The following is a 13,833-nucleotide window of genomic DNA, read 5'->3' as shown; positions in this document are numbered from 1 at the left end:
CTTGGACACAGATATTATTTTATTTAAATACTCTGAGCAATACAAAATTACATATCTTATTTGAAACGTCGATGTTGTTCTCAATTTACAACTTAAAGCTTATGAACATACCGAAATCGAAAGAACTTCGGTACCACCGGAGAAACACTTGAATGCACCATTGGCCGGAAATGTTATCATTGGTTTGAGTAAATAACAAATAATGAGTTCATAAAGTATGTGTCATTGAATAGCTAATAAGATAACAATTATATGCAGTTTATATTCATTTACTATTTTTTAACACTTATATTTTGCACACGTTCTTGTATTTTGTATTGGCTCCTTTTAGGTATTTGTAAAAAATTCCCAACAGATTTCTTAAACCTTTCAAGTATTGTTAACTGTGTTTAAACATTATTTGGATTGAATTAAGAAAGTTGCAACCATCAATCATATATAGCTAACGCGCAAATAATGTTTAAATAGATACGCTAAACGGTATTTATCAACCGGATCCGAATCATGGAGGCCTTCGTGGAGATCTCCACTATTTAGATTTTCTAACAACATGCAAAACAGTTGTCTTGGCAACATGTTGAATGAATGAACACACCAACACATTTAAAATAATTGGATGATTTTAATCCCGTTTCCACACAGTATAGTTACATGAGTTCCAGTACAGTTGTCACGATCTGTCTTTGTGGTGTTTTGTCTTGTTTGGATCTGTCTGTGGTTCCCTGTCGTTAGTTTCCCTGGTGTGTCTGATTACCCGATTGTGTTCACCTGTGGCCACTGTGTTTTCTCTCTACGCTCTACCGTGACAGAACGAACCGACCTTCTGTCACGGTAGAGCGAAGGAAGCAGGACCCAAATGCAGATTAACCTGATATACCTTTATTTCAAGGATAATGAAAAATAGAACTAGGACAGACAGAACACTCACCGGTGAACACAGTCAACAACGAAAGACGAACCGACAAAGACAGACAGAAAAACCAGAACTTAAATACACACAAGACTAATCACACAAACAAGACACAGGTGAGGAGGGAGGAGAAAACACAGGGGCCACAGGTGAACACAATCGGGTAATCAGACACACCAGGGAAACTAACGACAGGGAACCACAGACAGATCCAAACAAGACAAAACACCACAAAGACAGATCGTGACAACAGTACAGTATATAACATGTGAAGTCAGTTGAAAGCAGATTACAAAACTCTTCATTACAAAAAGTCCTGATGCTAGAGGCTCTATATGATATGATAGGTCTATTTCTTTCAACACAAACACCCTTCAAGACAATATCTCAATCAGTCACACCCTGCATCCCACTGAGTGTTTTTATGACCGTGACAATCCAACCAAATGGCCTTCACCGCCATGTGACCTCCACTAAGAGAGGCTGGAGCCTGATTGGTGTTTTCCACCACCATGACCACAGCATCCAATTATCCAATTGTTGCTTGGAAGACTTTCACATGCTGCCAAATGACTTCCAGTTCCTGCAGCAACCAAAAGTCAAACCCCTTTCCAAAAGTCTCTGTGAGCCCAAATCCTCTGGAAGACTCACAAACAAACATCTTATAAACTAAGATGTATTATAATCAGTTCAACAAGGTTAGAAATGTGTATATCAAGATTTAAATTAGGCAAAGCTCTGTTGCACAATGCACTTTTGCTTACCCTAGTTAGCATAGATATATTTGCATGCCTTAAGTACTTTACCTATTATCTAACAAGCTAGCTATCTTAAAAGTCAGTTAGTTAGCTTAACATTATTCATGATGCTTGAATTTCATTAAAAAGAAACATGAAGAACATAAAACTCAATTTGGTTAAAGGGCCCATGTCATGCTTTTCTAGTTATCACCCGTCCCCTTGTGTTATGAAGGTTTTTCTGCATGTGAACGGTCTGCAGAGTCACAAACCCTCAAAGTACACCCTGTAGCGAGTAAAACTCTAACACAGAGAAGACCTGTCTATGCTGCCCCTGAACGCCTCGTTGGAGATTTATCTTTTTCCATTGTTTTCTTCTTGGGTATAGTGACGTATTTCGGGTATAGTGACGTAACATTACGTCCGCGGAGCCGTTACGTTTGGACCAATCCGCGGACTTCCTCACACACACACACTCGGCTGAGTTCAGCGAGACACCGTGGAACTCAGCCTGGGCACACACACAAACTCCCAGCCAGGCTGCGGGTGTGTGTGTGTTTTGGGCTGGGTTTCGCTGTGTCTCGCTGAACTCAGCCGAGTGTGTGTGTGTTTTGGGCTGGGTTTCGCCGTGTCTCGCTGTCTCGCAGACGGCCACTGGGCTCACAGGGAGGGGGGGGGCAGGAGCTCCAACAAGCCGTTTAGGACAGAGAGTGAATACACAGTACAGAGATGCTGTATGAGAAACCAATGTGAGTTTGGAACATTGAACAATATAAATCTATTCTAGTAGACCTCAACACTGGAAATATGATCAGTGGAAATGGCCATGACACGGGACCTTTAAGTCTGTCATTGACATGATTATTTTTGTCCAATCCATCTTTTTTTAAAACAGCAATTGTAAATACAAAACGGCTTCAAATCTAGGTTAAAAATGGACTGGATCACAATTTATATTGGAGTTTCGGGTTTTGGTGCGACATAATTCCTTTGTTTGTCTCTAGACATTTAACTAGTATGTGAGCAGTGATGTGTGCATGCCAGACTTAAAAACATGAGGATACAGGGTGTGTGGGCGATGCATTTAACAAAAGTAAACCATGAATGAAAATGTGAATCATATCAGTTATGCATAATGTCAGTATTATGTTTTTTGTTTAAATGTAAGAGTAAATATTGTGCTTTTATATAGTGAGGGGAAAGTTCTATAAATTCTCAAATTCGCAGTCAAAGTCTGTCATTCTGCACAGGATGTACTTCCACTGCCGATCCCTGAAACAAAAGACAAAAATCTGTCACTTCAACAATCGTAAAACTTTACTGGTTTTTCTTTGGTGTGCCAATACATTCTGGTCCCATCAGGCAAACTCCGGAGTCTTCCAATTGAGAGGATTTCAACAATTTCTGGATGGATTTCTGATCCAATCTGTGGCCTCATGGGATCAGAAGTTATTAGGAGATAAACAGATGTTGTGATCAAACCTCAGCACTCCACTGAAGGTGGACTCGGCTCCTCGGATGAAGAATCCATAACTGGGGACCACCATCTCGCCCTCCTCTCTGTACTGCTCAGGGACGTCACTGGTCTTCCTGTGGATGCAAATTAGCCGTGTGTGGCATGTTGAGTATCACAATGTGAAGCTTTAAAAGTACAGTTGGACTCATTGGGAAATATGATCATTTGGTTTTCTTGCCAAGATTAAAACAAGAAGATCGATAACATTCTCATATGCAAACAGTAAAATTGTGTCTTTGTGAAACATTTTTATAGTTTATAAGTAAAAGTTGTGTGAAATTATTTACGAATGTACAGCAACACGTGTCAAGATGAGCTTGTTAGGTGCATACAGTCTTTCAACACAAAACTACTCAGGGAGGTTTAGGCAACACAAAATATGGTATTGGTATTTCCCTGATGGCTCCCACAGGACTGTAGCTGACATCCTCGTGGATTCATCTTCTTATTACAGACACATGCATTTCCTAACATTCGGTCTATATGCTGTAAAATGTATTATCTCTTCGATTTACACACGGCATCTATTGCACATCTGTCCGTCCTGGGAGAGGGATCCCTCCTCTGTTGCTCTCCCTGAGGTTTCTCCCATGTTCCCTTTAAACTGTGGGGTTTCTCTGGAAGTGTTTCCTTGTACGATGTGAGGGTCTAAGGACAGAGGGTCTGAGGACAGAGGGTCTAAGGACAGAGGGTGTCGTATTGCCATACTGTCATTCTGTACAAACTGTGAAGTCCACTGAGACAAATGTAACATTGTGATATTGGGCTATATAAATAAACTTTGATTGATTGATTGATGGTATTTCTGGTTTAAATAACTATATGTGAAACACTTGGTTAAGTTTAAGACATCAAACCTAGTTAGGTAAACAAAAGATTGTGATTTGGTTTAAAAATAACTGGAGAAGTGCTATTAGTTAAGTTTTGAAGTCACGTGATAGTTAACAGTTAGGGCTTATGTACTAAAGCTACTCACGAACATGGGATGGTTCAGTTAGTCCTGCATTTTTTGGGTCCATCCAGACCACTCTGACCACTCTGACCTTAGTTCCTATGCAATATCTTTCCCTAATCTACTATTCAAATATGTGAATTAAACAATTGATTTAGTGTGTAAGTCATGCATGTATTGCTATGAATGGTATCGCAAAACAAAAGCCCTGCAGCTTCCTAATCAACATGTTGAATCCTGTTTATTTAATCCTTACTGAAATTGTAAAGTGCAAGTTAATTTATGTGCAGGACTATTTCTTGTCTTTGAGTTGTGACCTCTAAGAATTTGTACACAAAATAACCTCTGTCAAACCAAAGTATTTAAATAACACTAAAGTTTGTGTACACACATAAAGTGTATCTCTTTTATTTAGTTAGTTAGTGTCTGCTTCAGCTTCATAGGAGTCTGGTTTCGATCCTTTTCCCAAAGTATAGAAGTATCTTAGTGTACATGTCCTGTAACAAAGCCCTGTGAGTACGTACATGCAGGAGTAGGGGCAGCGGCGCTTGTAGTAGCAGCAGTAGAACTGCCACTCTCGGTCCAGAACGGATTCAAAGTACTTGCTTTGTACGCCGGCCACCAGCCCGTTACGAGTGCATGTGGAAGTCCTGCGAAGAAAAAGAGAGTCAATCAGGGCGGTTTTGGCGCAGTGGTTAGAGCGTTGGTCATAAGATCAAGGGGCTCCAGTTCGAATCCCGCCTCGGCCGCCACTGCGTCAGGCCGTTGTGTCCTTGGGCAAGACACTTTACCCGCATTTGCTCCTGTGGGTCCGCAGTAATGACTCTTACGTGTCTAATATGTGTAATGTGTAAAGCGCTTTGAGCACCTGTAAAAGCGCTCTAATAAAAAATGTAATGCATTATTATTATTATTACGTTAAAAAAAAACATACATTTCACTATATTGAACTAAGGGACAGTTTTATCCCACAGGCCATAAGTCTGTTACACACCTGAACTTTTGAAACAACATCAATAACATCTGTTTGCAACTTATATATATCATAATTCCAGTTACTTGTATATAGACTATTCTGCCCCATTTCTATTATATTCTATTTGATTTTATTTACTTGCACTATTCTCTGTTTTATTGTGTTGCCCTGTTGGAGGAGCCTGTGACTGTAGCTATGTACACATAAAAGCCTTGAACCTTGAACTATATTGACAATGAAAAGCACAGAATGTCAGTCTCTCTCCTTCAAGTACTTCCTCACTTCATTGAGCGGTGACACATTAGAGAGAAAAATGCATCTTTATTGTTTGAGGTTAATACTGGTTTGTTGACAGTTTTTTTGTTTATGACCCATATACTATGCTGTCACCACAACACAGCCAACGATACGAGGTTTGAGCAGAAGGAACTGCCCCACGTTTGTCATGGAAACATTCGTGTCCCTGCAGGGTGAAACTGCTGTAACTCAAACAGACAGAGTCGTAAAGAGAAAAAGGCGCGGCGGCAATAGAGAAATCATTGTTTGTCTTTCAATCTGAGGGCTGGGTGCAGTCGAGTTTACCTCCAAATGAATCTAAAGAACACCAAAGAAATAGCTCCCAAAACCTTGAAGAAGTTATCTGGAGCCGGTTACTGGTTTTGATTCAAGCTGCTGTTTAAAGGTCACCTATTATGCAAAATCCACTTTTCCACGTCTCTTCTTCATCAACATGTGTCCCCTCTTCTTCATGTCTCTTCTACATCAACATGTGTCCCCTCTTCTTCATGTCTCTTCTACATCAACATGTGTCCCCTCTTCTTCATGTCTCTTCTACATCAGCATGTGTCCCCTCTTCTTCATGTCTCTTCTACATCAACATGTGTCCCCTCTGTGGAAAGAGACTCTGAAAGTTTCAGGAACAAAGATTCTCTCTCTTTTTGATCCTTTTCTATAAAAACCTGTCTGAAAATGAGCTCATCAGATTTTGGCCACTTTATGACGTCATAACGATGTTTTGTCTTGTGTAACCATTAGCAACCAAGGTAACCCCCCCCCCCCCCCCCCCCCTTATCACCTGAATCTCCTCTAGAGCACCATTGAGTTCTTTGTAACCAAATGTCTCTCAGAGGGGCGTGGGGAGGGGCTCCTTATTTTCATCTAAAGTAACAGACAGAGAATCAGCACTTTGGAAACAGGGCTGAAACAGAGGGGATTATGGGTAATGCTGCAACGATCTGTTTGGTGTTTCAGCCAATCAGAGACAGGTTCTGTATACATCTGAGACCTGTGATATATTGATGAAAAACAGTAGGAGAGATGTCAGGATACAGTCCTTCCTCCAATGAAGCTTTTTCTCAAAGTTACGTAATTAGATCAAACATCCTGTGAAGTTCAAAGCCTGAGGAACATGTTTATGTGAGATTGTAACTCTCTCTCTAGTTTTTCTGAATGACCGGATCCAGGAAAAGTCTGCAACATGTTGTCCATAAAAGCATCACAATGTGAACTCTCTGAAGGCCCGTTGGCGATTGGCCTGTTTCACTGGAGGAGGAAGTCATGTCTTCCAGGAAGACACGCACACACTGCATATTGAATTGTGATGTTTACAGACCCGGGAGGACCAGGAGGAAACAATGGACAGAAAAATAACTTTTTATATCTGTAGCATCTCTAGTTGCACAGTTAAAATCACAGTTGTATAACATTTTGCTCTCTGCACAATCGAAGAACAATAATGCCAAATGAGCAATTATTAACAATAGTTTGACCATGTTAAGACACTGCTAACACCACTTGGTTTAAATGTATTTCTAGGGAGTAAAGTACAGCTGTCTCTTGCAAATAATGTTTCCAAACTACTAAAATACATTCTCCATTTCGTAGCAAAAAACTGAGCTAAACTACCTTGTTAGGTTCTGTGAGATATCATGGTTTGGCTCAAAAGCTGTTTTAGCCAACTTAAGTTACACATATAAAGTTTAACGTCACGTTAACGTAAGTAGGATTTGAGTTTTGGTAACTCTAAAGCCCACGTCACACTGTCCCAAAATTGACACCCGATGGACACACGAATATGGAATTGTGAACTTCGCACGAAGATGGCACCGAACCACACACGAAGGCAACATTTACATTACATTTAAAACATACAACTGCAACGAAAGTAACACAAACAATTATGTTACAGTACTATGATACAGTACTGATATCTTCAGACTTTGTTCTTTACTTTCTCCGTCTTTATATGTAGAAAATATTACGTTTTCTCCGTAATGTTGTTTCCATAACAACAACAACTTCCTGTCAACTGTCCTTCAAAATAATGTATTATATCCTTTCTAGTTTCACAGAACACAAATTGGGTTATTTACACAATATGTGTACATGATTTTGTTGTGCAATAAAAAACCCGATGGACACACGATAAAGGAAATGTTCAAATTCGGCTGTGATCGTAGCAACATCGGGCCATTCGTGAGGGCATCTTAAGCCATCGTATGACCGCGGGTGGAGTTTCTCAGGCTCCGGCAGCAACTTCGTGAGCGGTGGCAAAATCTTTGGCATGCCAAAAAATTGCAGAAAGACCTTGAGAAGGTTCATTTTCGTGTTGAATTTGTGTGTCAATTTTGCCCTTCGTAAGGCCATCGTGAGGGCATCTTGTTATCATCGGTGCCATCTGGCATTCGCCCCGATCAGAGTGAGGGCGAATGCACCGATGATAACACGAAGATGACACGATTTGACAAGATGCCCTCACGAGTGCCTTACGAAGTTGCCGCTCACGAAGTTGCTGCCGGAGCCTGAGAAACTCCACCGGCGGTCATACGATGGCTTAAGATGCCCTCACGAATGGCCCGATGTTGCTACGATCACAGCCGAATTTGAACATTTCCTTTATCGAGTGTCCATCGGGTGTCAATTTCGGGACAGTGTGACAGGGGCTTAACCCTCCACACATGAAGCCTTTAGACTTTGTTTAATGACTTATTTGTGAAAAATCAAAACCAAATGTGGGACAAAATTGTCGTCCTTCGAATTCACGTTGATTATAGATCATGCTGCATGTTTGATTTTGATAAACGTGACTCGTAGCATTGATGTTGATTTGAAGTAAGTTTGCACGAGGGATTGTTTCGAATGAACCAGTCAACCCACAAACAACCCGGTATCACGGCAAGACGTGAACATGTGACGATTTACCATGCTGGGAGACGTGAAGACAGTGACAGTTACACGGTATTGTTAACATGGCCCAACCAGTGGAGAAATACCCGGAAATGCCAAGCAAATGCTCTACCACGACAGTCGGTTGCTATTGTCGATATTAATATAATAATGATTTATTTTTTAATAGTCACACTCAATTTCACCGATTTTCTTGTTGCCCAGCTGGTCGACACCTCTCTGAGCAGAAACAAAGGCTACATTAATGTATTAAATCGATGTTAATCCATGCGTGTGGATGTGGAATTAATGGACGTGCCGTTGTGCGATTGCGTTGCCAGGCAACAACTTGGGTTCATGTTAATTTACAAACTCTTCAACGTCACTGTACCCAGGAAGAAAAAGAGAGATCTCCAACGAGGCGTTCTGGGGCAGCACAGACAGGTCTTCTCTGTGTTAGAGTTTTACTCGCTACAGGGTGTACTTTGAGGGTTTGTGACTCTGCAGACCGTTTACATGCAGAACAACCTTCAGAACACAAGGGGACGGGTGATAACCGGAAAAGCATGACATGGGACCTTTAAGACTCACCTGTAACAGTTTCAAAATCTTTTGTTAAGAAGACTAGAGATTTTAATGAGACACTTGAGCTTGCTTGTCTTTCATAAGCTTTGATTGTTCCGGGAGCAAAACACCAGGATTAATAACATTGATTTAAAAAAGTGTTTTCATGTTCTTTACTGCTTATCTTCTGTAAGTACTATTTTTTATTATGCATACATATTTTTTAGCAGTGGTTGAACTACTGCAGTTTAAAATGAGTATCCACTAGCGAACCAGTGGTCTTTACGAGACCAAAGACTTCCTCTGGTTACAATTTTTTTTAATGTTCCAGATAAAGACTGGAGATCTTCCACTCCAAAAACACGGGTGGTTTTGTTCATACAACAGTTTCAGAGTTAAACTCCACACAGACGCCTCGCATGGGCCCGTGTTGTCTGCTAATAGTGACCTTTAACAACCTGTTGTTGGTCAAAGTATGTCCAACTACACTGAGGTCTGTGAGTTTCTCCTCTTGGTAATTGGAACAATGTCGGACAAATGGTCCAAAGATGTGCCTCTGACGTGGTTTTTAACATTTTCAGACATGTTGATCTGATGAGCGAACAGCTGCTGAGCAGAGCAACAGAGTTTACCACAACACTCACTGTACACGTGTAATCTGGCTAATATGGTATCAGTGCATTTATGAATGATTGTAGTCGTATGTCATTCTCAAATGAGACACAAGTTGGCATTGTAAGTTTATGCAAACCACAGATGTGTTTAAATTCCTTCTCACTTCGGTTACATGGATTCCTTGCGTCCTTCACTTGTGTCGTTTCCCTGTGACTAGTCCCTCCCACCAGGGAAGCATGGAGAGGTGCAAGGAAACTACGAGAAGCAGGGAAATGAGTTTTAAGAGCAATGGGACGTCCTTTCCTCCCGAGCGTCACGTGAAGCGACGACCGTTTGTGATGACGCCGCACAGCTGATCGTCTGACAGCAGCTCTGTCCCCGTTGTTTCCACACCCCCCCCCGCCTCTGTCAGCACACATTTACTGACACAAACATTTGTATCATCTGTTGTAGACCCAAATACATTAAATAAAATAAGAACTCATTCTCAAAAAAGATAAACGCCATTCTTAAAATGTATTGAAAAAAGCGATCATGAAAATGTTTCCAATAAATGAAGAAAATTATTTTTGACCACTTTGTTGTTCAGATATATCACATATTTGTAACTAAATGAAACATGAATTGAAACAAAACACAGTATAAACTGAGGAGTGACTCCCGTGAGGTTCATGTATTTTCTTCACTCCGCTGGGAAACTGCTCTCATGTTAAGAAGCATCAGATCAGTGCATGCACTGCCTCGTCCAATCAGTGAGCGATACACAGAAAGGGGGCGGGGCGAGTGTCTGAGGATTTCATCGAAGGATGGTCTGGTGGTTCCTCGATTATAGCTCCTCCATTATCGCTCCTCGCTCCTCGGTCCTCCGGCAAAAATAAGGCCATTGGGACGCTACTCAAAATGGCGCAGACAAATCAACTTCCGGTGAGACCAAGACCGAGGAGCGAGGAAATGAAAAATAAGAGAAATGAGAAGGGCCCGTGGTTTAATGATGTTTGCAGAAATGGACAATGCCACAATCTTTGCACGATCATTCTGCATCATTAATATTCTGTATCTCAGCACTGATTAAATCCCCGATGACGAACACATTCTCCCTCCAAAATCAGCGCAAAAAGACGGGTTTGTTTACAAGAAAATTAGCCATAAACTCCTTTTGTTATTGCCAGTAAACACGTTTGGGTTTCAAGGTCACAAACACCCCGAAAACAGACTTAGTAAACAGTGATGTTCGTTTTCCCTTTTTTATATCTGTTTCATATTCAGTCTTTCTTTCAAGTATTTTTAAATGAAGTTTGCTTGACAATAACAAATAACATGTCTATCAGTGGAGTCTGGTGACTTTGAGCAGAGCATTAATTCTTTGTTTTGTACATCAATCAATTATAATAATTGTCTAAATCCCTGTTTGAGGGATTATTCACTGCACTAGTGTCACGAGGGACGGAAATGATCATCGTGTCCTCCGGGTGTTTCCGTGCTGAATTTGATAAATAAGACCCAGTCGTTTGTCCTGGGAATGAATGCTGATTGTAAACTTTCCCACTGACGACAAAAGCCAGATGTGATTGGGTGTTTTGGTCCAGCGGGAAAGGGGGCTCCAGTGTAATGTTTGCAGTAAGATAAACATGAGGAAGAACCCTGGACAGACATCCTGCAAGGAAAACCAAGGAAATTCAACTTGTTTGGATTCTTCAAAATCCAATCAGTCAAACTAACATGGTATTTTTAAGTTTGAATGTTCCCAAACTCTTATCTAGCTGATAAAGTCAACGACAGTAGAAAGCAGGTTTTCAATAAGTAACTAATTCCCCCACCACTCAATTCAACCATGGAAAACCAATGAAATCATGGTGGTCATCAAATCTGTCCAAATAACATGCTATTTAAAGTTATGAAAGTCAAACATTTCCAAAATTGGGATCAATAAATGATCCGTCTGTCTGTCTGTCTGTCTGTCTGTCTGTCTGTCTGCCTGTCTGTCTGCCTGTGTGTCTGTCTGTCTGTCTGCCTGTCTGTCTGTCTGTCTGTCTGTCTGCCTGTCTGTCTGTCTGTCTGTCTGTCTGTCTGTCTGTCTGCCTGTCTGTCTGTCTGTCTGTCTGTCTGTCTGTCTGCCTGCCTGTCTGTCTGCCTGCCTGTCTGTCTGTCTGTCTGTCTGTCTGCCTGCCTGTCTGTCTGTCTGTCTGTCTGCCTGCCTGTCTGCCTGTGTGTCTGTCTGTCTGTCTGCCTGTCTGTCTGTCTGTCTGTCTGTCTGTCTGCCTGCCTGTCTGTCTGTCTGTCTGCCTGCCTGTCTGCCTGTGTGTCTGTCTGTCTGTCTGCCTGTCTGTCTGTCTGTCTGTCTGCCTGCCTGTCTGTCTGCCTGCCTGTCTGTCTGTCTGTCTGTCTGTCTGCCTGTGTGTCTGTCTGTCTGTCTGCCTGCCTGTCTGTCTGTCTGTCTGTCTGTCTGTCTGTCTGTCTGTCTGTCTGCCTGCCTGTCTGTCTGCCTGCCTGTCTGTCTGTCTGTCTGTCTGTCTGCCTGTCTGTCCGTCTGTATACTAAGTAGGAAGTATAGGGCTGCTCAATTAATCGCACGATTATGGCTTGCAACGATTACGAAAACAACGTAATCGAAATAAAACGATTATTTTTTTATAATTACTTTTGTTTTTGTTATTTTAATTAAAAAAATGTGTATTGGTTTTTCAGTTGAATTATACTTAAAGTTCAGGGTAATCAACTTTTCTCCAATAAATGGATAAGCGTTTTTAATAATCGTGATATCAATTATTGACCCAAATAATCGAGATTATGATTTTTGCCATAATCGAGCAGCCCTAGTAGGAAGTATGTGTTACTCAAATAAATCCCCCACCACTCACCACCAGGTCAAACCAATGAAATTGATCTTATTTGGATCCTTTAAAATCAAATTAGTGCACCAACAATTGTAATTAAAGTCTCAATGCACTTTAAAAGTGAATGAAAGTAAAAATCATGTGTTAACAAGTCCCCCACCACTCCATGCCACCAAGTCTTTTTGATCTTTAATAAAAAGATGTATGCTTCTTAGTTAACATTAAGCTGTCTTTGGCTCTTTTCTGCTGTAACAAATGTAAATGTCCCCTTTGTGAGACTAATAAAGTTATCTGATTGTGATTCTGGTTCTTTAGTACGCACCACTCCATGCCCCCTCGGTTGATGTCGTCCCACCAGCAGTCACTGGGCTCCCCCAGGCCCTCGGGGGTCGCCTGGCACTCGAAGGACCACAGCCGGTCCATCCCATCGGCCTCGCTGTAGAAGCTCCTGAGGGCCACCAGCACCTCTCCGTGGGGACACTGGAAGTTGAAGCTCTGCCGAAACCCGTTGACCCAGCCCATGTCGTGGTGGTCCTGAGACTGAGAGGCCACTGAGACCAGCAGAGAGGAGACCAACAGCACCAGAGCAGGACTCATGTTGCAGGAATCAGATAATCAGTCGTTCTGCTGCTCTTCCCTCTCAGCTGCCTCGCTTTAAACTCCTCCAACTCTTTTGTTATCCAGATGTTTTGGTTACCAGGCGTATTGTGCAATTTGCTCCAAGAGTGGACGTCACTGGAGATTTTTAAGGTCGACTTTGAGACAGAGATTTAACGAAGTGAGTCGTGGATAAGGGTTTACCTTAAAACACAGCACTAGGCAATTTGGATATAGTTAACCATCTAATTACTTAAGTTTGCAGCGAGCACTCCAGTTTTTTTATGGATTTTTCCACTGTAAAAGATCGTTTTGGACAATAAACCTGTTTTGTTTTATCATAAAAAAACAAGTAAATAAGGTAGGATCCCCAAAAATCGAATATTGCTTTTTTACCACTGCATCATTGCCAACAAGAAGAGCAATCGCAAAAGTGCAGATATCCGCTAAGGTCGTTTCTGTCAGTTGGTTACCAGGCATAATGTGTCATTTGCTCCAAGAGCGGACCTCACTGCACATTTTTAAGGTCGACTCTGAGACAGAGCTTTAACAAAGTGAGTCGTGGATAAGGGTTTACCTTAAAACATAGCACTTTCCGATTATAGGCAATTTGGATATAGTTTGCAAATGTTAACCATCGAATTACTCTGACAATTAAGTTTGCAGCGAGCACTCTGGTTTTTTTAATGGATTTTTCCATTGTAAAGGGTTGTTTCGGACAATAAAACTGTTTTATTTTATCATAAAAAACAAGTAAATAAGATACAGTTCTAAACAATCAATATTTTATTGTGACAGTATCTTGTGAATATATAGATTTTTTTGTTTTACCAATGCATCATTGCCAACAAGAATAGCACGCAGATAAGTGCAGATATTTGCTAAAGTCGTTTCCCTAAGTAAATTATTTGTGATTCCACCCTGTGATCCAGGTCCACTCCAAATTGAACAAGGTTTTTCCATGCGG

General features: G+C 41.2%; 1 protein-coding gene across 1 annotated transcript; it reads right to left on the bottom strand.

The window, feature by feature from the left end:
• Nucleotides 1-2,430: 2,430 nt before the first annotated feature.
• On the bottom strand, nt 2,431-12,866 carry dpt (dermatopontin). The gene is made up of 4 exons (XM_034239056.1): nt 12,592-12,866; nt 4,640-4,765; nt 3,130-3,237; nt 2,431-2,919 (listed from the first exon to the last, which is right to left on the bottom strand). The coding sequence occupies exons 1-4, from the start codon at nt 12,864-12,866 to the stop codon at nt 2,853-2,855; spliced, it is 576 nt and encodes a 191-aa protein (XP_034094947.1). The 3' UTR covers nt 2,431-2,852.
• Nucleotides 12,867-13,833: the final 967 nt, after the last annotated feature.

The sequence above is a fragment of the Gymnodraco acuticeps genome, unplaced genomic scaffold (genome assembly GCF_902827175.1).
Source record: "Gymnodraco acuticeps unplaced genomic scaffold, fGymAcu1.1, whole genome shotgun sequence".
In the NCBI taxonomy this organism is placed as follows: domain Eukaryota; kingdom Metazoa; phylum Chordata; class Actinopteri; order Perciformes; family Bathydraconidae; genus Gymnodraco; species Gymnodraco acuticeps.
This window is presented reverse-complemented; position numbering and strand designations above follow the sequence as displayed.

What these genes read in the sequence shown, in the direction of transcription:
- dpt (XM_034239056.1), bottom strand. Translation starts at nt 12,866, where the DNA reads ATGAGTCCTGCTCTGGTGCTGTTGGTCTCCTCTCTGCTGGTCTCAGTG. An exon ending in AACCGAGGGGGCATGGAGTG is followed by an intron (nt 4,766 to 12,591) that starts GTGCGTACTAAA and finishes TTTTCTTCGCAG; the next exon opens with GACTTCCACATGCACTCGTA. An exon ending in CGCTGCCCCTACTCCTGCAT is followed by an intron (nt 3,238 to 4,639) that starts GTACGTACTCAC and finishes TTGCATCCACAG; the next exon opens with GAAGACCAGTGACGTCCCTG.